This window comes from Solanum dulcamara, chromosome 3, assembly GCF_947179165.1.
Source record: "Solanum dulcamara chromosome 3, daSolDulc1.2, whole genome shotgun sequence".
In the NCBI taxonomy this organism is placed as follows: Eukaryota; Viridiplantae; Streptophyta; class Magnoliopsida; order Solanales; family Solanaceae; genus Solanum; species Solanum dulcamara.
In genome coordinates this window covers 242358-269259 of record NC_077239.1, presented here as the reverse complement: position 1 = coordinate 269259, position 26902 = coordinate 242358, and the positions used below count along the sequence as shown (strand labels likewise).

At 32.9% G+C, this 26902-nt stretch overlaps 2 protein-coding genes across 2 annotated transcripts; both read right to left on the bottom strand.

The window, feature by feature from the left end:
* Positions 1 to 16278: 16278 nt before the first annotated feature.
* On the bottom strand, positions 16279 to 21443 carry LOC129882020 (cell division cycle protein 48 homolog). The gene is made up of 9 exons (XM_055956132.1): positions 21335 to 21443; positions 21065 to 21230; positions 19655 to 19883; positions 18368 to 19134; positions 18064 to 18285; positions 17908 to 17979; positions 17531 to 17812; positions 17066 to 17425; positions 16279 to 16796 (listed from the first exon to the last, which is right to left on the bottom strand). The coding sequence occupies exons 1-9, from the start codon at positions 21361 to 21363 to the stop codon at positions 16500 to 16502; spliced, it is 2424 nt and encodes an 807-aa protein (XP_055812107.1). The 5' UTR covers positions 21364 to 21443; the 3' UTR covers positions 16279 to 16499.
* A 1858-nt stretch (positions 21444 to 23301) lies between these two features.
* On the bottom strand, positions 23302 to 26663 carry LOC129881387 (uncharacterized). Its single transcript, XM_055955596.1, has 3 exons — positions 26407 to 26663; positions 24850 to 24914; positions 23302 to 23880 (listed from the first exon to the last, which is right to left on the bottom strand). Exons 1-3 carry the CDS (start codon positions 26549 to 26551, stop codon positions 23821 to 23823), a joined length of 270 nt encoding a protein of 89 aa, XP_055811571.1. The 5' UTR covers positions 26552 to 26663; the 3' UTR covers positions 23302 to 23820.
* Positions 26664 to 26902: the final 239 nt, after the last annotated feature.

Genomic DNA, 26902 nt, shown 5'->3' with positions numbered 1-26902 from the left:
TACAATAAAAGCAAATCAATAATGCCTCATGTCCTTTCAATTACTATTATAATTATTATCTATGAAGGCCAAACTCTTTTTAAAATGAAATATGGAGGTTATTTAATTTTTAAAATTCTCCATGAAAGAATATGTTCAACTTTGATCCTTACTCTCTCCATTCCAAAAATAAGTGTTCCTTTAGCTCATTTCATATCCATTAAGAAAAATAATAAATAAAGTGTATAGTTTACTAAGTTATTCTTATTTATAGTAGACGTTTCTAAAAAAAAATGAGCACTATTAAGAGAAATAGTTTTTTAGTACAAATATACTACAACAACAACATATTCAGTGAAATTCTACGTGGAATCCAATTCTTTAATACATATATATATATATATATATATATATGTTCATAAATAATTACTATTTCTTATTTGAATTTCAAAAATAATAATTATTTTGAGATAATTCTTTTTTTGTTACAACAATCTTATTTTGAAATAATTTTATTTTGTTGAAACTATACTTATTTTGGCGACCAACAATATTCCCCTTTTAGGGAATATAAAAGTTTATTTTATGTTCACAATATTCTCTTTTACAGTCTCGAAGTTACACACTCACACGACTATGATGTGGAAACACTACATCGAAATTGATTTTTAATGATAATAGTTTAATTGCTATTAAATATATTTTTTTAGAGGCAATTAATATTCTTTGTAAATGTCGCTAAAATCTATAGCGACAATGAATCTAATGACAATTAACTAATGTTGTTAAAGGTTTTAGCCCTCTTTGTTATTATGTATATTTATTGCCGCTAAAAGTTATTTTTGTTGTAGTAAAATAATTGGCATTATTTGGTGTCTAAATCAATTGGAATGTATCTTTCTTCTTTACCTTTTTTTTATTTCTCATTCGGTGTCCGGAGCCTCGACTAAATTCGGCAGGACCCATTCGAGGGTGACACTCCCAACAAGATTCTTTTCATATCCAGAACTCGAATCCAAAATTTCTAGTTAAGAATGAAACAATCACGTCGCTCCACTAAAACCATATTGGTTTCTTTACCCATTTTTTTCCATATCTATTGAAAGACAACTTCTCATCTCTACCAAAAAAATACTAATTAAATATTATGGTATTGATCAGACCAATTTATGCATTCTTTAATTAATTTTATCAGATATTTATTATCTCTTATCAGTATATATATATATATATCGAGTAATTATGTTCATCAAGTGTATATTAGATAATTAGAAAAAAAGTCGCCTAGTATTTTTTGCCTAGAGCCTGAGATAGGAAAACTTTATGCTTCTCCGTTTGTACAACTATGAAATTAATGTTCTCATATGACAACATTTTGTCAAAAATTTTAAAGAATAATCTAACAGAATGACAATTTTATATATTGAATTTTTTAAACCAACTTAAACTTCTAATTTATACTTGTATTTACATGTTTTTATGACTTTATGAATATTATAGCATATTTAAGAACATAAGTTCGATTTAAGATGTTTTTTTGACATTGTTTTTCCTTTGTTAAACTCCAGTATCAATTAAATACTCCCTATATAATGTAATAGAGGGAGTAGCTAGTAGACTTCTGTAAATACAAAATAAAAATAATAATTAGTGGTCCATTTTCTGGAAGACAAAAGTTGTCTTGATTAAATAAGCAAAACATTTCAACAAATAAATTAAAGAATATGAAATTATTTATATATTAATTAAAATTGGTTGACGAGATTGTTCTAAACTTAGAAAAATAATAAAACAATTCATGGGTGCTTGTGTATATATACCTTTTGAATGTTTTTTCTCAATATTTTTTATTTTTAATATGGATTTTTAAAAACTCAACGTGGATAATAATAATAATAATAGTAGTAATAATAATAATAATAATAATACATTTAAAAGGTAATGTAGTGGAGAGTTGCGTATTTAACTAGTACTTTTAATAATAATAAAAATAATATTGTTTAAGGTGATTCCTAGTACTAATTATTCTCCACTATTATTTTTTGAACAAACCATTATTCCAATGTATATACTACTTCCTCGATCTTTGTTATACTTTTATTTTTTAATTTATTTTAAAAAAATATTTAAATAATAAAATTATGCTAAATCATGGAAGTGCTACATGTAAACATTTTTTAATTTTCTTTTTTGGTATGTAGTATGAATGTGAGAATTGAAGATGTGAAAAGGTAGAGATATGGGAGTAATTAAGCCGACAACAAGAATCCTTAGAGGAATGTGCCTATGGAGGATAGATAACACAAAAAAAATTATGTGCATGCATATATTATTCTAATTTTACGAAGATAGAAAAATTATTTACGAAAAATTTTTGATTAAAGAAAACATAACAAATTAGCTATGTGAAGAAAAATACAGCAACGAAAAAAAATCATATTGAAAATAGAAAAAATTAAATTAGTAATAATAAATAATATGATAATCAAATATGTTAAACAGTGCATTACTATAGAGGAGATAGACTAGTTGAACTTGTTTATATAAGTTAAATCAATAAATATAAAATAAGTATTCTTGTTTTACTATATATATATATATAAAAGGTTGTTTTATGAAATTTATACCATATCATTTTTCCGGTTATATTAGTTCTTATAATTAAAATTAGACTTTTCAAAACCGTTTTATTATCTCGGTTTCTCTTCTGTATCGGTACGATTCGATTAATTTTTGATTTTTTATTAAAAAAATATAAAAATTTGAACACACTATTATGTATATTAAAAAAAAATGCTATTATGTATATCTGGGATGACTTTGACAAAAAATCTTTAAACATTTTTATTGTTAAAAAGGTGATGAATCAAGAAAACAAGAATAGAAATTCATCACATTATATTATGGTAGTGTAAAAAAATATAAAGCAAAGAAAAAATATATAATTTACATCACACGAATTGAAAGAATCAATCAACATGAAACTCAAGAACTGAGTTTACTTAATTTATGTATCCAATAAGAGAAATTTAAACCATAAGAGCGGAAAAATATCTAATAACTTGTAGTTTGTTATCCAAGATTGTTGGAATACTTGTAGTTTATTAGTTATTACTCAAGAGTTGAGATGTTAGAACTAATTTAATTTTAATCGGAGGAGAATAAAAAGTTTTCGTGCTAGAATTTTGAGTGTTAATTATTTTGTCGCTTCTAATCACTTTCATTATCTTGTGTCTAAAGTAAAAAAATTAATATTATATTATTTTTAAATTTGATATATAAAATATATTTTACATATATATTATTCGGTACAATTCGGTATTTTTTTGATTAATTTTTATAAAATAAAAGACCTACCTAATTATTCAGTACAGTTACAAATTTATATAAAAACCGTCAATTTTATTAAAAGAAAAACCTAAAAATCAATTCAATATAATTTAATTCGATCGAGTAAGTTGATTTTTTAAAAATCATTGACGCTCTTAATTATCGTATTATTTTGTTGTTACGAGGAAGGAGGCTTGGTGGGTGGAAGGGACAGTCATGAGCAGTATGAAGCAACAAGAAAAGACAGAGTACAACAAAGTCTCTTCCACCCGTGTGCCCCTCCCTCCTTTTTATGTCTATTTTTTGGGTTCAAAAATATCTTATTTTCTCTTTTATTGTAAGTTTAATATATAATCAATTTTTTAAATACATAAAAATATTTTATTTATAATATTCGAATTAAGTCATATTTTAATTTAGTACCTCATTTTTATTAAAAGTTTTCAATTAAATATATGTGGTTCTATTTAGTTCAAAATTTTGAAGAAAAAAATTGCACATATTATTATTTGTCTATTAGATAATTAAGTTAATTATATAAAATATAACATTTCATATTAATTATACGTAACAATCTCAAATTAAAAACCGTCTAGAGTTTACACATTACTAAAACAAATACATATAATTAAAAAAAATATTGTATTTTATGAGATTAATTTAACTAGTTTATTGATAGATAGTTGTTGAGAGGTCAAAGTCCAAGAGAGAATTGGTAAAATGAAGAATTTTATACCATATGGTAAAATTAAAATAGTTTTGCACGTGAAAATGTCTGACAAGTTTGAAATTCACTTTGTTTGATTTGTTGTGCTTTTTTATGACTTCTACGTGGATATGCACGTATGCACACAAAGTAAAGAAAAAAGTACTTGTACATTTTTAACCTGCTCAGTTGACACAACTGTCAAATTTCACTCTATAAAATTTTACTCATAGTAACTAGTAACGACTTTCAAGTTGGTACAGTAAATGATATTTCATAAAAAAAGGTTAGTGATCAATTTTCGTTTAAGGTCATCTTCATTGAGTTTATTGCACTGTGTTTATCTAATGAAGTTCATATCTCTTATGTGATTTGTAAATTATTGTAGAGAAGCGTGTTGATTCAAATGCAATAAAAGAGAATTATGTTGAGCATAGTGAAATCAAGATTAATACTCACTTTGTTTCAATTCATTTGTTCTGCTTTTCTTTTTAGTTCGTTTTAAAAAAATATTTTGATCCTTTTTCAATAACTCTTAATTAAGTACTTGTACATTATTTGATATATTTTTAATTTAAGATCACCACAATATTCAAAAAATATTTTACTTTCTTAAACTGCATGTCAAGTTAAATATGACAAATAAATTGAAATGGAGAAAGTATTAAATTATTTCACAACCTAAATATTTTTCATACCACCACCACTAACATACCGGACAGTGTTAACATTATGGAGGGGCTTTGGGGAGAATAGAGTATACGTAAATTTTATTCCTATTAGATGTTGTTTCTGAAAGATTATCAGTTCAAGTAACACACATCAAAGCAATTTGAAAAAATATATATATAAGTAAAAAGAGTTAATATTTATAACACAATAGCAACATAAAATCTAAACTATTTAATTTTATCTATGAAAAAAATTATTTCAATTTTGCTACATATGTTTTTTACCATAAAATTTGTCAGGTGGATGTCCCATACAAATCTGGATTTTCTTGATCTCTGGTTGTAGAAATTATTGCACTTTCTCTGACTCTACGCACGAAGGCCTATTAATATCAGTCAGAAAAAATAAAAAGGAAAAAAAAACATGCATGGTGATCCATTCCATTTTTATTCTCATTTTTTATTTTATTTTTTTGCTTATTAGATTTTCTGAATAATTAACTATTGATTGTACATAAAAAGTATATTTCACGTTTGGGACATATTATTCAATTGATGAGTAAACATCACTCAATTTATTATATATGAACCGTAGTTCTTTCTAACGTTGTAAAGTTTGCTTAATTTTTGAGGTAGTTTCATAATATTACTCAATAATGATCCGAGGTTGAATTGCTTCAACACAATATTTTTGGTCTAAAAAGAATAAACAAGTAATGATCGATACGAAGGATATGCTCTATAATAATCAACGTACATAGACGTACGAAAGCATTTACGTATGTTGCATTTGAATGTGTGTGTATATATATATACACACACACTCTGATAGTATAATTTTGTAATATTTCCTACCAACGATCCGAGGTTGAATTGCTTCAATACAATTAATATTTTTGGTCTAAAAAAGCATGAACCAATAATGATCAATACAAAGGATATGTTCTATAATAATCAACGTACGCAGACGTAATGAATTTTTTATGTATGTCGCATTTGAGTATATACATTTGAAACAACCTCTCTATCATCACAAAATAGGGTTAAGAAATCTGCGTACACACCACGCTACTCAGATCTCATTTGTGAAATTATTAGATATGTTATTGTTATTATTGCAGTTGAGTATATACATCGATAGTATTAAAAATAAAGAAATTATATAGTATAGTTTAACTTGAATTTGGGTATAAAATAAATAAATTATATAGTATAGTTTAACTTGAATTTAGGTATATGTAGATGGAAGTTGATTGGGTTATTTAACATGCATGATCAGAGGCAAAGTGGCAGAAGGGATAGTGTGGTAGGGCAGAAGGTGCACCCTTTAGACATGATGGATGTTTATCTCAAGGCCCAGGCTGTTTCTCTAGCTCTTTCTTTTCCTTGCACATAAAACCTATATAGCTAGCTCATTTCTGATTTGATGTTTTTGTAACTGTAATACCTTTATATAGGTTCTTCCATTCATGCGCTTGCAAGCCAATATAACTAATTGTAATCAACATGTGTTGGAAAATTTACCAATCAAAGGCATGCATTTCCTAGGTAGTGCGCGGAGGAAGTATTAAGAAGAGATTATTAGATAAGACACAACTCACATATAGCTTATTGAGGATATGATCCTAGTAGGGAAATATAGAGGTCGAGGAATAGGATAGAAGGTTAGTAGAAAGTCGAGCGTCGTCTAGTTTCCTTTTTAGTATTGTTATTATTACTCTCGATCTTACTGTATAATTCTTCAATTTTAGTATTACATGTTGTTTCATTTGCTTCTGTTATTATATTATTTGTTGTTGTTATTGTTCTCTTCTTCATTATTTTCAGCATGACTTCTTCGTTACTATCTTTGTTTTACATGTTTTTTGATGATTTACTTAAGCATGAGCTTAAGTAAATCGAGGGGGTTCAAAAAAAAATTAAACACGCTAATCATATCCATAAATAAACGGGTCGGGTCAAATATACCTGTTTTGCAAAAAACAGGGGTCTTTCTACAAGTTTTTCAGTTTCTTTTGAATTCTCTTCAGCTCCTTAAAGTGCAAATGGAGAGCAAACATAAACTTTTACATTTAAAAAGACTTAAAATAAACACCAACTCAAAGTAAAAGCACTCTTCCTCCACAAAAAAATTTTTGGACATAAAATGACTTCAAAACAATACAAAAACACCCTGAATAATAGAAATTATTATATCTTGATATGTATTACAAAACATAGTGATAATTACACCACCTTGAAGGGGGATTAAGAAATCAAACACACGAATAAACCTATCAAAACATTGTTTTACAATTGAAATTCAACTACATACACTATTACAATTGAATTCTACGAGGTTTCATATCTTGAAATGTCTTAATAATAGCATCATTAGAAATACTATCAAATACATCTTTTTCTAATTGAGGCACCAAACAACCACTAAAAAATCATCACTTATTTGGCTTCGCAAGTCATTCTTGATAAACTTCATTGTCGAAAAAGCTCTTTCAACGGAGGCAGTGGCAACTGGTAGAAGTAGAGCAAGTTTCACTAAGCGGAGTACCAAAGGATAAGTAGAATGTTTCTTTGTCTGAACTAATCTTTTAAAAATATCACAAAGCCCATTTAGATCGGAGAACCTTTGTCACGCCCCGGGAGGGTACCCTAGACGTAACCGGCACTCAGAAACCATTTCTGGCTCCCAAGCGAACCACATAGCCTGATCACACATCCGTTCCTTCATTCATTCAGCGGAAAGTTTAAAAATAAAGAATAAATTAGCGGGCAACTCAAATCACCCATCCAACTCAAAGAATAAAGGCCATGGGCCGACAGATCAACTAAAATATTTGTCATTAAAAAGTAGTTTGACAAGAATAACTCAAGGATAAAAATACTCAATCGACTCATCACTATCTAGTTTATGAAGCCTCTATCACTACTATCTAATTGGTGCCGATGACAAGTTCATGGCTACCTCAAATAAAAATGGAAAGGGCTAACTCGATGCAAGATTACATAAGCGGTGTCCTCCGAATGTAGGGGAGGACTCACCAATACGCTGAGTGTGTATAGATCCTCAATGGTGCTCCTATTGACGATCTCTTAAACCTGTCTCTGCATCATGAAATGATGCAGGTCCAAATGGACGTCAGTACGTGGAATGTACGAGTATGTAATATGGCAAAATAAAACATACCTCAAGGAAGAATAACATCGGATCAACTATCTCGAATCAGAAAGGTAGGAGAGACTCACATAAGACGTCATAAATCTAAAGTAAGAATACATTTCTAGACAAAGACCAATCACACATCATACAATCCAATCCAATCACACACGATACAGTTCAATCAAATCATATATTATCCGATTCAATCCAATCGTATACAATCGGTTCAACCCGGTCATATACGATCCGATCCAATCCAATCATATATCCTTCCATTCAACCCAATCAACCTATCATCTAATCCAATCCAGTCCAATCGTACACTATCAAATCACAATTCATCTAATCAAATTCGATCAATGCAATCAACTCACAATCAACTCAAAGGGCTCAACTCAATAAATATGCAAATTAAGTTATGCAATGTCTTACAATTCAACTCAATCATCTACAATCACAATCAAACCAATCAGATCAAGCACAATCCATTCAATTGGGAGTTTCTCTAATCGACAACCATCACCATATGAGCGAGTGATAGTACAACAAGCCGACGTTGTTGCCGCGTCCGTTCATACCTTGCCAGGGTATGAACGCATCAACCAATCATGGATCCAATCCAATCGAGTCCTATAATGTCAGGAAAAACATTTTGGGGAAGCATCCGACTTTAACGGTTCAATCCCCTCCTACGTTTGGCGACGTAGTTTATTGGTTCGAGTATGGACTATACTCTTACCCAATTCGGTGCTCGATACTCCTCCTAAGACTCAATATGCTCATATCTATCAAATGAGTAAAATACTCAAAATGCTCATTCAGTCTCATCGGACTCTTTCAAATCAACTCATTTAGTCTCATTGGACTCTTTTCAAAACTCAATCAAATCTGGCCTCATTGGACCTTCTTTCAAATCGACTCATCTCAAATCATCAAACTCTTCTCTTTAAAATCTATACAATCTCAAAAATCGACATTTTAAAGTAAAAATACTCAACTCACTTATACTCAAAATACTCGTGTTCAAAAATAATTAAAAGACTTCTCAAACTCAACTCATGCTTAAACTCTTTTCAAATCATAGATGAAAATAATTACTCTTTAAACTCAAAATAGTGTATAAATAGTTTATGCAAAAATGGTCTCAAAATCATTTATTTTCAAAATGCTCATAAGACTCCAACCACATCAAATTAGGTAAATCACATTAGACTCCAATCCACTTCATCACATAACATCCTCATCAATATACCTCTACATAAATCATTCTACACATATTAAATAAGCACCATTCACGTCATCACTCACATCGTCATCAAAACATCATCATCACATCATCATCATATATTATCATTTACATCATCATCAAACATTATCATCACCTCATTGTCAAGTATCATCATCACATCAATCATCTAACATCTACTCCAAAGTCCTTATTTTTGTCCTATGTTCATTTTATAGAAGCAAAGGGACATTCTTAACTAACCAATTCATTCTATTCATTCCAATCAATACATATAAACACACAACTATCCATCTCAACCTCAAGACATTTATGACAAGAAATCTCATCTTGGGTTCATGTGAATGAAACATGAACTCATACTCTCAACAAAACTCAACTCCAAAAATATCGTCAATACCTATAAATCTATATACAAAGATACATTTGTAGTTAATAATATGAAAAATAACTATTTAGTAACTCAAGTCATTAAAATCATCAATCAACCCTTTGTATCTAAAAACATTCCATAGTTTAGGGAAAACTTTCAAGAAAACCTTCTTAGGAGGTTCAACTCTTTCACAACTCCTATCCAACACATCTATGGGCATATGGAAGAAATAAATCCATATTTTAGGTTAGCCTTACATACCTTGTTTGAAGACTTTGAAGAAACCTTGATGTTGGATCTTCAATGGAGGACTCAAATCTTGTAGGCACCCTTTGTTGGAGATGGATTTGGGGAAGAAGAAGAAGAAGAGAGAGGAACTCCTAGGGCTTTTATAGAGAGAGAGTGAGGCTGAGAAATGTGTTCCCAAAAGACCAAAGGCAATACATATATAATTTGGGTAAGTTCCCAAATTGCCCCTCTTCAAAAGTTCTGAAAATAGGCTAAAAATGCACCTGGCGCGATAGTGGCGCGTCGCTCCATTGCAGCGCCAGGCCAATTACGCCTAAAACCTGCACACCTCGCAGTGGCGCGCCGCGCCAGAGACCAAACTACTGAGGCATGTTTCTGGAGCGATAGTGGCGCGTCGCGCCCTTATAGCGCCAATGCCATATCTTCTGGGTTCTGGAAATTTGGCCTGAAAACCCTGCACAACTTTTAGCGGCGCGTAGTGCCAGGGGCCAAACTACTGAGGCATGTTCCTGGCGCGATAGTGGCGCGTCGCTCCACAGCGGCGCCAAGCCCAGTTTTCCAGCAATTGCAACCCAGGCCAAAAATGAAATTCCTACCGTGCTAGCTCGTCTTAGGATCGTCATATCTCTCAACCCCGAACTCCAAAATTCACATTATTGGTGGCGTTGGAAAGAAGACTCGACGACCTTTAATTTAATAATTCGTGGGCTACCCAGATCGTCATATATCAAAAGATAGGGTCGTTAGAAGTCAACTCCTCATGCAAACTCCTCCTCAAACTTAGCCACGACGAACCTTTTGGCTTGATTTGGTCCTAGGGGTCCTTCATGACCCCAAATCACCTCTAACGCTCTTTAATTACTTAGGAACTCATCCTAACTCATGTGAAAAATTTCAAGTCCTCCGGTCTGAGTCTACACTCACGTGAAGAAATGTTCGAATCTTAGAGAAAAAAAATTTCCGGGGTGTCACAACCTTTCATCAACATCACGAACATCAACAATATAACTTGTAAGTTGATTCTCAAGAGCACTCATATTAGATTCATCAAAGTCTTTCGGATATAATTTCGCCATTCTCAATACTTTTTTGATGTCAAAACATAAAAATGAGTTAATTGGATTTAAGCAAGCAATTTCATGGAGCAAATCGGTAGTCACCTCATCAAAATGATCATTAAGTTCTTGAAGTTGCCAATCAATAATATTGCAAAACACTTCAACACGATAATGATGTAAGATTGTATAGTTAGCAAGCTTTCGTCGTGATCTTAAAGAGCTAACATATGGCTCCTCAAAGTTAGGTATCAAAACATCATGTTTGATACAAAATGTAGATACCTTAGTAATAAGAGAGTCTCATTGATCATCCCTTAAAACTTGCAACCTTCTCTTTCTACTTCAACAAGTAGCATGACATTTGCAATATCTTGCTCCTTTTTTGTAAGCATTTATTAAGCTCATTTGTGATTGCTACAACATCTCTCATCAAATGCAACATGAACGCAACCTCATATTTTCGGCAAGCTTCGAGATGTCCCATTGCCTTAGCTCTTTTATCCAAATTTCGTGCATCAAGAGTAAGTGATTCAAGAACATCAAGAATAGAGCCAAACATAATAATAAAATTATTAAAGGATTTATAATGAGATCCCCAACGAGTGTCACAAGCTCTTGAAAGACCAAGTTTTTGATTCAAGCCCCTACCGGTTGTAAGTTCACCCATATCTAATGCCTCATTAATTGTTTTTTTGAGAATCACATAATTCATCCATACGTTTAAAAGAAGATCCCAATATATTTAAAATATTTGAGACCAATACTACAAGTTTTCCCACTTCAACACACTTTTTAGAGACCCCAACAAGAGTTAGTTGAAGTTGATGAGCAAAACAATGGATGGAATGAACCGATCTACTTTCTTGCCTAATCAACATTTTAAGGCCATTGATCTCACCTTGCATATTGCTTTCCCCATCATAACATTGTCCAAGCACACTTGATGGACTCAAAGAATGTTGAGCAAGTAAATTAACAATTGACTCCTTTAGAGATGAAGCACTAGTATCTTGAACATGAAAAATGTCAATAAGTTGCTCTATCACAAATCCCTTTCTATCAATTTATCAAACTACAATAGCCATTTTCTCCTTGCGTGACACATCAAAGGATTCATCAACTAGCAAGGAAAAGTAATCACCATTTAATTCCTCAAGAATAGCTTTAACGGCCTCTATTTTACATGCACTCACAATATCCTTTTGAATCATTGGAGAAGTCATTTGATCATTTTGAGGAGCATGTTCTAGTACATAATTATAAATTTTACCACATTTTTTTGCATACCATGAGAGAATTTCAAGAAAGTTACCTATATACTAAGTGATGATTTAGATTCATCATGACCTCGAAATGCAAATCCCTGAGTTATGAGAAGTCTTACTACATCAACCGAAGCACTTAAGCGAATCCAATATCCATACTTGAGTTGATTAGATTGCCTCTCAAATGCAAATTGAATAGATTGTCGTTGTCGTAATAAATCTTGACATTTTTTTGATTGATTATGTATGCTATTTGGTAGACGAATATGTTTGTCAAGACTACTCTTTTTATTCCAACTCTTAAATCAAACACTTGATAATACTTCACCTCCTCCTTGATGAATGTTATGCTCTTTAAATAGATAACAATACAAACAATAGAGTGCATCTTTACTAACACTATACTCCAACCAATCATGATATACATCATTAAACCATTCATGATTAAAACGACGTATTGATCCAGAAATATTTGTTTGAGGATACTCATGCACCGCTAGACGAGGTTGGCAAGGTCCATTCAAAAGGTATGCTCTTCTAATAACATCACGATGATTTGGATGATAGTTCAATATTGAGATTCTTTCACCAGGATCAAACTTTAAAGAACCAAAATCAAATTCTTGAGAAGAATATAGTGATATTTCCGAATGATTAGCATTTTCTTCTTGGTTAGATTGACTATGACTATTAGAGGCTAAACTTGATTTTGAAACTTTGGTGAAATACTTCTTCATTGAAGCTTGAAATTGAATCGTAAAGAGCACATAAATAAGAAAATAAATACCATTATACCAAAGCCAAAGCCATATAGAATTCTGAAATTTTTTAGAACAAAAAAAAAGGAAGAAGAACTAAGAACTTACAGGCTACAACAGCGAGCAACGGGCAGCGGCAACGAAAAACGGACAGCAGCCAGCAGCAAAGAGCAGTAGGTAGCACTCAGTAGCAAAAGGTCGATTGGTCGAAAGAGAAGAGAAGAGTTGGGGGAGAAAATAAAATAATAAAATCCCTAGAAAAAGAGGGGTTTTTTAATTTGCTGACTTTTCAATTAAAGATTTAAAATTAAAAAAAATTAATCTGTTAAGAAGTCATTTTTTAATTTATATTTAATTTTAAAAACACCAAAAACTAAGCCTAAAAACGTACCTAAAATCAGAAAAAAAAGTATAGTTATTCGGATTCTCGAACCCTCGAGCTGAGACAAGCTAAGGGAAAATATCGAACTCCCTTTGCCACTGAGCTAGTCCTTTGTCTTATGCTCAGGGGGTTCAATATTAAATATATACACATAAATTAAAAAATTTATCTTATATATACAGTGTAATTTTTTAATGAAGTGGATTCGGATGAACCCCCTGGTCCTAATGTAGATCCGCCCTTGAGCATGAGGTCTACCGAAAATAAACTTTCTATCTCCACAAAGTAGGAATAAGTCTGCATACACGTTATCCTTCAATAATTTCATACAATCAAAAGACAATATCATTGAAGGGCATAAGTGGGAAGGTATGATTCGAACACGCTTCATCAAAAATTATACTGTATATATAAATTAAATATAAACTATTTATACACATATATTAATTCTTTTAACACTCTTGATTTATTGAATGTGCCTAAAGGGACACTTTGGTATACGCACTGTGCTATACTTCCATTACTGCATCACATCATGTCAAGACCAAGTGTAACATGGTTGGTGCTAGCTACATATAGTACAACATTAATTTCTTTTTTTCCACAGAAAAATTGATAAAAGTTTCTTGATTAGATTTGACACCATTATATATCATGAAAGTGGGAGAAAATCCCATGAGAGGTAGTCAGAAAAAATAGGTCAATATATGAACAGGAAAAGGGCTAAGAGTTTCATTGGACTAGGACATATATAATAATCTCTAGCATAGTCATGTGGATTGGCTTGCTTTTGTGTTCTTTTATGTTTTATTCCACTTAATTTTTTTAAAAAAATTAGCAACAAACAACTTCTGTTTTTTAACCATAAAAATCTACCGTTGATTCTATTTCATAACAAATTACCTAAAAATCCTAATAGTTATAGGCTATTTGGCGATGAATGAATTTTTATTACGTGAAAGTAAGATACTCTAAAATGTGGACATCAAGGAGTTTTAGAAAACATCTTTGATGGAAACAAATGTGAATCAAGGGATCCTAGCGAATTAAATTTGGTCCATAAATCTAACGACAAATTTCGTAACTAATTCCTTTTTTTTATTTTTTTTGTTTTGATAATGTTTTTTTTCAACACATTTAAATGAGACATCCATATTCTGCATTAGTTTTGAGGAACATGACTCATGTTCCTCCTGCATTTCTACTTTTCTAGTACTTCTCTAATTAGGGTCAAAAACCAAGTAATGAGGTCTTGTAATTAAAAGATGTCACATTAATATATTGGTTTGATTATATCATATTGTACACTAATTAAAGAGTTTATTCATCAAATACCTAGAATTGCTGTAAATATTAGGTTTATCATAAATTACTACAAAAATAGTTTAAGCAAACTTTTTTTTCCTAGTTTATCATCATTTGTGCTTTGTAAATATATTAAAGCTACTAAATTCATGCAAATCCTTATGAAATTAATTAAAAACAAAATAGTCAACCAAAATCAAAAAAAAATTATCACAAAAATTACCTAGATGGAGAAAGATAAAATGAATAGAAAGGAGTTTGACGGCTAACTTATTTGATGAGTTTTTTATCTTTTAATATTGCAGTGGAGGGTTTAAATCTCATCGTAGCGTAACATCTCCTTTGCTTTGTCACCCCCACCCCACCCAACCCAATGTCTGAATTTATTTTTAAAATGAATAAAAAGAAAAAGGTAGTGGCAAACAAATCAAAAATTTGAGGTGAAGATGTCTAATAAGATAAAAGGAGTATACTTAAATATAAAGGAAGACAAAGGATAAAAATTGAATTATAAAATAGTAAGGACATAATAAGAAAGAGAAATAATATAGTGATCACACCACACATCAAATCGATTGACAACATAAAATAGTTTTTTTTTAATTATTATTTGATAACAATGGATTTAATAATACATTATCATATTTTATTTAAATAACAATTTTATTTTTAATAAGTATTTGTCGTACGATCAAAATAATATCGAACTCTTCTCGCACGATGCCTTGTAGTTTGGGAAAATCATAGAAACGAAAGGGTATAACATCGATGAAAAAGTCAAGAGAGTCCTTAGATGTAATTTTAAAAGTCAGATTAGAGAAGTGTTTCTCGAAAACCATGCATTCATCCCTAGTTGGGCTCTTATGTGTCCAAAATTCGATCAAATCTACCAATGAGATTTAGGAAACAAGAAATTAAGCAAACCTTACTAAAAATTCGTTAATATATAACTATAGATTAAGTAGTGAAATTGTAAAAATAGAGAAGTAAATAAAGAGGAAATAGTGAAATAATAATTTGAGTTTGATAATGATATGTAGCATTTGTTGTTAGATCCATCATATCGTTGTTCCCTCAATAAAATGAAAGAAGAATTTTGCTTCTAAAAATATGGCCAAGAAACACCCTGGTACACCTATGGGCTATGTGGTACCCCTTTTGGGATTTGATTTAACTATAAAATAAGTGTAAATTTATTCGTATCGAATCTTTACATCAAATAAACAGATATATGATATGGATTTATATATATAGTTTTTTACATAAGTATAATTACTAATGCATATTTACATAATATTAAATGGTTTTGGCGTAAACACATTGTGTCGGTAAGTATTTATCATGTATGATATGTATAATCTAAATTTGCTTTAGAGATGAATCTAGAATTTAAAATTTATAACTTCTTATAAATATATTATTAAGTCAATATACAATATCTAATATTGATAGATATATAATGAATTTCTTAATACGGACTCTGTAAATAAAAACTACTAAATTAATGTGAATCTATTGTGGATCTACCCTTGCTTTGGTTCACCTCGTCCAATCATTAATATAAAATCTCTGGGGACTTGTACAATGTAAAAGGTTAATGTTTCCTATGTAACAATTCAATCCTTGTCAGATGCATAGTCACCTTTGTTAGGGAAGGAATTACCCTTATAGTATTTTTTAATGTGAATTCAAATTTTATCAAACCCAATATAGATACCTAACATTGAACGGAAAACAAAAAAAATTATATGCAGTGATACAAGTTGTCTTTTCCACAATTAAACATTTAGCCAAATGTCTTTTGAAAACTCAAAGGGAAACTCTATTTTTCAATAAACTCTATGACTTTTAAGTAAACAAAATAATAGCTACAGAATGTTTTATGTAAAGTTGAGAAAGATCAAAATAATATTACAAACTCTAGGCAATAAAATGGAAATTTTTCTAACTTCCAAAGTTTCTTCAAAATAATTATCCATATTAGCATAAACATAAGATATGAAAAATAAGTTGAGACATTCTAGCTATACAGGTCATCTTCATCAGCACCACCAGCAGAAGTTGCAAAGGGATCAGCAGTTCCAGTGGTGGCACCAATGCTGGCCTCTGCAAAACGGAACTCAGAACCAAACCCTCGGGACTGCTGCAATGTCTGAGAAAACGCCTGGTACTTGCGGATATCAGCATCACTAACACTCCTCCGAGCGTACTTCATTGATTCCTCAAAGTGAGCAGGCTTGATCTCAGATACCTCATCGTCAACGTCTTCCTCCATGGCTTCCGGATTATCCCTTCTCCTTCTCTCCTTCTCAATATCCTGCAAACATGCAATGCAACATTAGTTTTCTACTACCGGGAAGTGGCATAGCTAGGGTGTAGGAAGCAGGTACGGCAGAACTTAGCAGTTTTGACTCAAATCTTGTATTTGTATTTAAAAAATCATTTAGTATGTCATAACAAAATTAAATCCCAAAATTCATGAGTTCAAGTCTTGGCTCCATCTCCGAGTCTATCACTGTAGCAACTAATATCTATTGACTCAAAAGTTATCAACTTTGACGAGAAATGGAGATGGAAAAAACTCACTTTCTCAATGTTCTCTCGGATAGCGTATTTGCATGCACGTTGGCAAATCTCCGTAATGTCAGCTCCGCTGAACCCTTGCGTATATTTTGCTAGAGCTCTTAGATCTATATCCTTAGAAAGGGGTGATTTCCGCAAGCATGCCTTGAAAATTTGATGGCGGGAGTCCTCGTCAGGGAGAGGAATGTAAATCAATTGGTCAAGACGACCGGGACGTAGAAGTGCAGGATCAATAATGTCAGGCCTGTTGGTGGCACCGATGATGAAAACCGTCTTCTTGGCGTTCATACCATCCATTTCAGTGAGAAGTTGATTCAAAACTCTATCAGCAGCTCCTCCGGCATCTCCACTGCTACCGCCTCTCTGCAAAAGAGGGTCACATTTAGCAACAGAAGCAAATAATCTGAAAAGAACGGTAAACCCGTGTAGTAAACAGTTCAATGGGAACATGAGAAAGAGGAACAGCACCTGAGTAGCAATCGAGTCCAACTCATCGAAAAACAGGACACAAGGAGCAGACCCTCGAGCCTTGTCAAATATTTCTCGAACATTGGCTTCGCTCTCTCCAAACCACATGGTAAGCAATTCTGGACCCTTGATACTAATAAAATTGGCCTGGCATTCATTTGCAATAGCCTTCGCCAACAAAGTTTTCCCACATCCAGGTGGCCCATAGAAGAGAACACCCTTTGAAGGAGACATACCAAACTTCTCAAACTTCTCGGGATGTTCCACCGGATATTGAACAGTCTACAAAACAAATAATATATAATAGGCCAAGCAAATCAAAAAGGTTAACAGATCAGATCCTAACATTCATCATTATATGTTTAGTATATATATACCTCTTGAAGCTCACGCTTGACATTCTCAAGGCCTCCGATGTCCTCCCAGGAGACATTAGGGACTTCAACAACCTGTTCACCCGTACATCATAATTAGGAATCAAACGGAAGATATGTAGCAGCAGAAGGTGAGAATGTAAAGAAATCTAGACTTACAGTTTCACGCAGGGCAGATGGATTGCTTGTCCCAAGGGCAGTTGAGAAGTGCTCATTAGTCACAGCCATGGAGTTCAATATCTCTGCATCGATCGATTCATCTTCCAAATCAATCACATCCATCTTCTCTCTGATGCACTGAAGTGCAGCTTCAGTACACAAAGCTGCCAAATCCGCACCAACATAACCATGTGTTTCTTTGCCAATTCTTTCCAAATCAACCTGCAATCCAAGATCAACATATTACCAAACTGCAAATCATTTAAAAGTCAGAATACTAAAAATTTTGAAGATATGAAATTACATCTTCGGCGAGCTTCATGTTCTTTGTATGGATACGAAGCACCTCAAGGCGCCCGACTTCATCCGGGACACCAATATCTATCTCCCTATCAAATCTGCCAAACCTTCTTAGGGCGGGGTCAATACTATTAGGGCGATTAGTGGCACCCATGACAATTACGTGGGCACGTGATTTGAGACCGTCCATGAGAGTCAACAGCTGAGAAACAATCCTCCTCTCGACCTCTCCATGTGTCTTCTCACGTTTAGGAGCTATTGAATCAATTTCATCAATAAAGATAATTGAAGGTGCATTCTTCTCAGCTTCCTCAAATGCTTTCCTGAGATTGCTTTCACTTTCTCCCGCCAATTTGGACATTATCTCTGGCCCATTAATACAAAAGAAGAACGCACCGGTCTCATTAGCAACTGCTCGAGCTATCAATGTCTTCCCTGATCCAGGAGGTCCATACAAGAGAATTCCTTTGGGAGGTTTCACACCAATAGATTTGAACAGTTGTGGATGCCTCAATGGAAGCTCAACAAGCTCGCGGATCTGAGCCATTTGTTTACGCACGCCACCAACATCATCATAACCAACCTCATCTAGCCGATTCTCATCTTCTCTGTTCAAAGGTTCACCCTCACAGAATATCTCAGTATCTGGGGCAACAACACAGTATTCAGGAGGGTCAGTCTCAATAACCTTGAATTCTACACTTCTCATCCCTCCTCTTACAAGAAAAAGATCACCCTTTCTCACTGGTCGATATGCTTCAAGGAAATAGGCTGCAGACAAATAACACAAGGGAGACAAGAAGGATCAGTAATTGCATAATAATTAGGCTCAAATACACCATCTCTTTGTCAGTAAGAGTGAACGGCTTTCCAAAGCTCTCACTTCATTACAAACAACACGAGCGTGTTCGAAGTTTTGAAACTAATAATTTTAACAATGACTAGGAATTTATTTTTAATAGGTAAGCAATGACCAAGAATTTGACAGAGACTCATTCAGAAAATATTATAATGGTTAAACCCCACATGGCAAGAGAAAACCTTGTGAATCCACTTGATGCAAATTAGAGATAACACAAGTCACAGCAGATTCTAAGTTAGACGGTGAAACTTAACAAACAACATAAAGTTCCGAAAGCAGGATATTGGCACAAAGAATTTGCAGATATAATGTTTATCAGAAGAATACCATCAGCTAAGTAAAACCAAAACTCTAACAGAAGAACAATAAACAATATCACATATCCAAAACTTCTAACAAGCAAAAAGCAAATTGAAGTAGAACACTTACGTTTCAAGTAAGCATCAAATAGATTTCCGGTAACCCCTTCAATGGTGTCATCAATGGGAAGAATGTGCACACGTTTACCATATTTGACATCAGGACATTGATGCACAGAGACGACATCACCAAGACGGACCCTAAGGTTATTTCTGACAACCTTGTTCATCCTAATCTTTGGCTCATCACATGTGTCATCAGCAAGGGCAATGCATATTGTATCTTTTCTTTTCTTTCCCTATACAACAAAATACAAAGTTAAGAACTCAAAATCTTACCAAAAAGACGTCCCCCTCATGCATTATATATATATATGTGCGCGCGCACGTGTGTGTAGGCTAGCATTTCATCACACTTCTTACATCACCATAATGTGAACTCATACCAATTCCTCAACACTTGCAACAACATTTCCCAAACAAGGTACAATCATTAGAACTAACTACACCTACTCATTATTTACAAACTAAAAACATAACAAGATAAAAAGGTTACTAATAAAGTAGACCATCAAAGGGCACCAAACATTTATCACCATTCTTCATGGTTTCATTAGGCACTACAATATCTTTGAGTGAGACAAATAGACACATAACAACACAAAGCTAAGGTCTTTAAGACGAAAGGCCAAGACCTGGCCTTTTCAGCTTATATATCACAAAACTCATTGTCCTTAAGCTTATTTCACCTGCACAACTGATTTCCAGCAAACAAGGAGCAGGGGCACCAAACTTGCCCAACAACAATATACCCTGTATAATCCCATAGGTGGGGTCTGAAGAGTGTAGAGTGTACGCACACCTTACCTCTGCCTCGTGGAGGTAGAGAAATTGTTTCCAAAAGACCATCTGCTCAAGTAAAGCACATGGCCACCAAACTTACCCAAAAACAACATACCGAGTGTAATACCATAGGTTGTTTGAAGTGGGTAGTGTAGACACCTGCGAGGTTGTTTCCGGAAGACCCTCAGCTCAAGCAAAGCACATGGGCATCAAACTTACCCATATAGCTAAATACCCATGTAATCATGTAAACATGTACCTTGCTTTTGGCATCCTTAATCCTACACTAAGATGAGCTATTTGTTCGGTGGCAAATTCTGAACTCATAAACTTCAAATCCCAAATAAGCTTCTACTAAACACTAATCAGTAATCTAATCGCAAACCCATTACAACCCTTGTCCCATAGGTGAGATTTAACACACACACCATAAGCTACCAAACAACAATATACCCGGTTGTAATCTCACAAGTAGGATCTGGGAGGTTAGAATGTACTAAGACCATACCCAGGGCGTTGTGGGGGTAGAGAGCTGTTTCCGAAATAACCTCCGCTCAAAAGAGCCCCCATAAGCTACCAAAACTACACCTATCAAAAAATACATGAAATTTCAGGAAAAAATGAGTAAAAATCTGACCTTTATCAAGATTGTGTCACCACGGAAAAGCTGGAGCTTTTCCATAGTATCAGGGTGAAGAGAAACAACAGAATTATCATCATTGATTGCTTCATCAACAACAAGACGATTAGGTGATTTCTTCCTCTCCAAAATTGCTGTACTATAATCCCTCTTAGCCCCCTTCCTACAAACATCACAAAACAAAACATTGAAAAAAAAATAATCAAGAATCAAAATACAAGTACACCAACATTTTTTTTTAACAAAAATTTGACAATGGGTACTTACAAATCGGATGATTCATCTTTGTTACTCATGATTTTTAAAAAAAAAATTGCAGAGTTTTCAGAGGTTTTCTTTTGGTTTTTGGCTACAGAGCAAAGGGCTATTTAAGTATTAGTAGTAGTCCGTTTCTTGTTAGGAAAGAAATACTTTTTTTATATTAAAAAAAAGAAACATTTTTTTCTCGTTTTTAAATTATTTTTTTTAACAATTATATTTCCTTGTTTTGGATTTACTTTAATACGTTTTTGAGGGAATAATCAACCAACTATAGTGTGCCATGTCAACATTTTTGCTATTATTTGGTCATTAATTTAGTCTCAACGAGAAATATTGAATACACCAAATGGATAGATGTATGACATGTGATTGTTTGGATTACTTTAATACATTTCGAGGAATAATCAACCAATAATAGTGCACCATGTCAATGTTTTGCTATCGTGGCATTCCCTTATTTGTCCATTACAAAGAATCCGCTAATAATTTAGTTTTAACTATAAATTCAAAATACACTAAATTAGTGGCTTCTAAAAAAATTCAATCTCCAAATTGGTTTAATTTGGCTTCTACTGAGATAAACAATTCTTAGCTTTAATTAAAAAAGGAATCCTAGTTGAATGACTCTTCATTAATCTATCCTATTTAAATAACCTAATCCAAAACCTCTTTGAAAATTTGAAATTCTAGAACATTCCAACCAATTCTAGAGTCCCAATTATAGTATTAATTTTAGGTAATTTTTTCAAAATCACATAGTGAAAAAGCTCAATTACAATTTATCCCGATTTTTTTGGTAATTTCCCTAATTCCCTTTTTTTTTTTTCAGATTTCTGATACATACGAATGACGCTGATACATTGCGATTTGATACATAAGTCATTTTTATGATACATCGCTAGTTGATACAAACCAAACATTGTAATATCAATAAAACTTATGAATCAACTTATAACACCTAATTTATCATGAACACAACAAAAATAGCATTAAAACTTATGTTTTACTGATACATTGTGTGTTTGGTTTGTATCAACTAGCGATGTATCATGAAAAGAACTTATGTATCAAATCGCGATGTACGTCATTCCTATGTATCAGAAGATGAATTTTTGATTTTTTTACAAATGGTAGAAAATAACTGAAAATATAGGAATATAAGGTGTGTAATTTTGTAATTTTTCCTTAATTTTATCGTAGCAAGTAGAAATTCAAGTGAAAATTTAACCATAATAAAGTGGTAAATGTGTGTCTTTTCATTCATAGAGGTTCAGTAATAAATACAATAACAACAATAATTAGGTCAGAATAAAATATACGTAGATTTAATTTCTATTTTTATAAGATAAAAAAATTATTTTCAATAATTTTTTCTAACTCTATATTTAAAATTATTTGTCAATTATTGTTTTGGAACCTAAGTTAAGAATTTAAGGCACCTTTGCTTGTATTGCATAGCTTGGTAGATATTCCCCCCACTACTCATCTTCTTGGAATCATCATATTATAAAGTCAACAACCACCTACAACTTTTTTTAAAACTCTTCACCCAAGTTAGGTAGTTGAAACTCACCTCCACGTCCTAGTAGGTTTACAAGAAAGTTCCTTTTAAAAGAATAAAAAATAATAACTGCGATACGAAATGAACTTAAATGAAGAAATGAGAACTGATATAGTCGATCCTGACCTGATTGAGACTAATGCGTAGCTACAATCATTGTTGTGGTGATAGTGTTTAAACCATCTTACGCACACCTGATCTAATTTTAATTTGAGAAAAATATTTCAATGGGGGAAAACACTCAACCACCACCACAACATACCCAGTGAAATCCCACAAGTAGAATCTAGAGAGGATACATAGAGTTATAGACCTTATCCCTACCTCGAAGGTAGAGAGATTGTTTCTGAAGGCCCTTAGCTGGAAACACCACACCAACTAAATTAAAAAGAAATAGAGAAAAGGGCAAAGATGAAAAATATGAAGGCTTGAAACTTACATAACAAAAGGATCCATACATATAGATTAACACCATTACTAACTACTCCTTTCTTCTTCCAACTTTTCGATCTTCTCATTCATTCCCCGAGTGCCCCTTCTTCTACCAATTCTTCATGTTCTACCAACGAATTCTCTATAATAATCATCGGTTAATTGTTCTCGTATAGCACATGGCCACGATTTCACGTTATAAGATAATATAAACAAGAAGGAATGACGAAACATTCATTATTTCATTGCACAAGGAGCAAGGTCTAATAAAAAGAACGACGATTTGGCTGGTACTAATGGCACCACCTTAATGCAACAATTTACGTGAATGCAGGGGCATTCCTCTCTAATCAGTGCAGGTAACATAAACGTTCAAATATAAGAAGGAATGAACGTATAAAACGGGAAGTTGCCTTACAAAAACTAGGTGCATATTGAATATCTGAAGCGCAAACATTAGTAATGGTTGTTTGAGCAAAAGCGCATTCCGCTTAGTGTCTCAAACTGCAGCCTCTGTAGTTTTACTTTGTCTTGCACACTGAGATACATATGGCTTCAGCTGCAAACAAAAATAACAAAGATGAAAAGGAATTGGCGTGTTGTACTCTTTGATCTCAACTCTGTCTATATACTTGCGCATGTCTAATTAAAAGATCAAATACCAGAATATCAACGATATCCCATTTTTCTAGGCCCCGAACCACATAGAGAGAGAACTCACTGAGTTATCCTATTATCATTGATCTGTCAAACTCAAAATGTTAGACCTCTTTTTTAGCTCTTAGTGAACATATTGTGATCTCTTTTATCAGTTTACTTTCTGATCCAAAGAGAAACTTTAAGTCTAGGAAATTACCAAAAATTTCATTACTCATGCAGCTAAGCCACTGCCAACTTTAAGAGCACAAAAGAATAACGACTCAAAGGGAAACTTATGCGGCTAAGAGCCCGTTTGGATGGGCTTAAAAAAATTAACTTTTATGTATGAAGTGCTTTTAGAACTTTAAAGTGCTGAAAGTTATTTTTATAAATAAGCAGTTGAGTGTTTGGATAAAAGTGCTTAAATGAGAAAAATTATGTGAATTTTAGGGTTAAAAGAATAAAACGGGTAGTTTGGGAATTTAGTTAAAATATAAGGGATATAAAAGTAATTTCCATGGTCAAAGAAAATGACTTTAAGCACTTAGAAAAAAAAAAGGTTAGGAATCCTAACTTTTCATTTTTGACTGACTTTAAGAACTTTCTGGCTTAAAGTTAGCATTAGTCAAACACGTCCAAAAGCTGAAAAGGGGTTTTAAGTTGGTTTTGACCAACTTAAAGCCAATCCAAACGGGCTCTAACTCTTGAGACTATATTGCTAATGAAGTTCAACCTTCTTGGAAGCTGATCCATAAGACCATCAAAGATATATTAACAGGTGATTAAGTTTCCACATTTTCTCTTTTTTCTATTGGAGCTTTCTGTTTTTAATCCAAAAAAGAGCACGAAAACACAACTTCTAAAAATAAAAAATTAAAAGCTTCACTACCTGAAAACCTGACAATTCTGGAACTACATAATTTGGTAGTTTTTCTTGCACAAGAACATAACCACCTGCAGAAAATATAAGAGAACTCAGTAACCTGCAAATCTCGTAGATATCCAAATATAGAACTTCTAAACCTCCGAATTCATTTCAAGTTTCAAATGCATTTCAACGGTCAGATATCCTACAGGCTACAACAACTATTTTTCAATTCCAAGATAGTTGAAGTCGGCTAGGTTGAATTCCTAGAAATGGCATTATTTTTTTAAAGGCAACTAAGCAAGTGAAATGATTTGGAAGAAATGGTTTTTATACCTTAATCTAAATCAAGAGCTTAATAGTTCAGTCCATCAATCAATCAACTATCCCAATCTCAAACTAGTCGGGGCGGCCACAAGATCTTCTATATCCATGCTTCCCTATTGTGATCCATTTTGCTTCAATATAAAATAATTTGTAAGCAATCATAGCACGTACCAAGACAAAATAAGATTGATTTTTGCAGCTAACATAAAATACTCATAACAAGAGGAATCCTCACTAGTAGCTCAGTATTGAACATAATTAAAAAATCATCAGCCCTATAGCTCCACAAAATCAGTATAAAGGACAAAAGGGATTCTAATTCCAATCAAAAGACTCACATCTCTAATCCCCAATTTCAATTACTCAAACTGCTAGTCCTCAAACACTAAAAAGCTATGTTGCTCGGACTCTTCAACACTGACGACGAGTGTGTGTCGGATAATCTAAAAATAGTGCATTTTTGGAGGATCTAACACGGGTGCGAAAACATTTTTGGAGATTCTGAGCAACTTAGCTGAAAAGACAGTATAAGCCCAAAAATCATAACTCACATTTCTATCCCCAATTTCAATTACTCAAAGTAGTAGTCCTCAAACACTGAAAAGACATTATAAACACAAAAATCATCAGCCTTATAGCTCCTCAAATCAATATAAAGAACAAAATGGTTCTAAATCCAATCAAAAGACTTCACATTTCTTAACCCCAATTTCAATAAATCAAAGTACTAGTCCTCAAACCCTGAAAAGACAAAAGGGGCTCCAAAACCAATCAAAAGACTTCACATTTCTTAGCCCCAATTTCAATAACTCAAAGTACTAGTCCTCAAACACTGAAAAGACAGTACAAACCCAAAAAATCATCAGCCCTATAGCTCCCCAAAATGAATATAACAACAACATATCCAGTGTGATTCCACAAGTTCGGGTCTAGGGGCGGTGGTGTGTACCCAACCTTGCCCTACCCTACCTTACCTTGTGAAGGTAGAAGCCATTTTCGATGAACCTTCGGCTCAAGTGAAGCAGCTCCCCCAAATCAATAAAATGGACAAAAGGGGCTCTAAATCCAATCAAAAGACTCACACTTCTTAGCCCCAATTTCAATAACTCAAAGTACTAGTTCTCAAAGACAAAAGGGGCTCCAAAACCAATCAAAAGACTCACATTTCTTAGCCCCAATTTCAATAACTCAAAAGTACAACTCCTCAATCACTAAAAAGAATGTATAAACTTAAAAAGGGTGTCAAAAGAATACCTTTACAAGTATGGAAACCAGTGGGCTTGCAATTTTTTCCTTTGTAGTAATTTCTTGGACCCCTTTTGGCTGTGAGAATGTCAAGAGATGCTGTACTCTTCTTTCTGAAAGCCCTCCCTATCCCCATTAACAAACCCAATGCCATTTTCTCCAATTTTCAGCACCAAGAATGAGAAAGATGAAGAATTTAACACAAAAAAGACAAAAGAATCTGTGTTCTGGGGGTTTTTGCCTCTTCCAAAGGGTTTATTAGCCTCTCTTTTGGCCAATTTCTACTCCATCAAAAGAAAACTATATATCACTACTGTCCCATATGTTTTTCAATTGTCACTTGTACCCTTTTAGTTTTTACATTTGTCTAACTCGCTCGAATAAAGGAAGAGACTTGTCGAGGTAAGTCGAAAATAGTCACTTTACCTCATAAAAATAGGAATAAAATTGCATACATTATAATCTTTTCAGATCTTACTTGTGAAATTATATTATACTAAATTTG

Excerpts from the sequence above, each read along its gene's own strand:
- LOC129882020 (XM_055956132.1), bottom strand. The coding sequence starts at position 21,363 with ATGAGTAACAAAGATGAATCATCCGATTT. Across the intron at positions 17,980-18,063 it reads CATCTGCCCTGCGTGAAACT|GTTGTTGAAGTCCCTAATGT; the intron begins GTAAGTCTAGAT and ends ACGGGTGAACAG. Across the intron at positions 17,426-17,530 it reads TGGACTCGATTGCTACTCAG|AGAGGCGGTAGCAGTGGAGA; the intron begins GTGCTGTTCCTC and ends CCTCTTTTGCAG.
- LOC129881387 (XM_055955596.1), bottom strand. The coding sequence starts at position 26,551 with ATGGCATTGGGTTTGTTAATGGGGATAGGGAGGGCTTTCAGAAAGAAG. Across the intron at positions 24,915-26,406 it reads TGGTTTCCATACTTGTAAAG|GTGGTTATGTTCTTGTGCAA; the intron begins GTATTCTTTTGA and ends TATTTTCTGCAG. Across the intron at positions 23,881-24,849 it reads CAGAATTGTCAGGTTTTCAG|CTGAAGCCATATGTATCTCA; the intron begins GTAGTGAAGCTT and ends TTTTGTTTGCAG.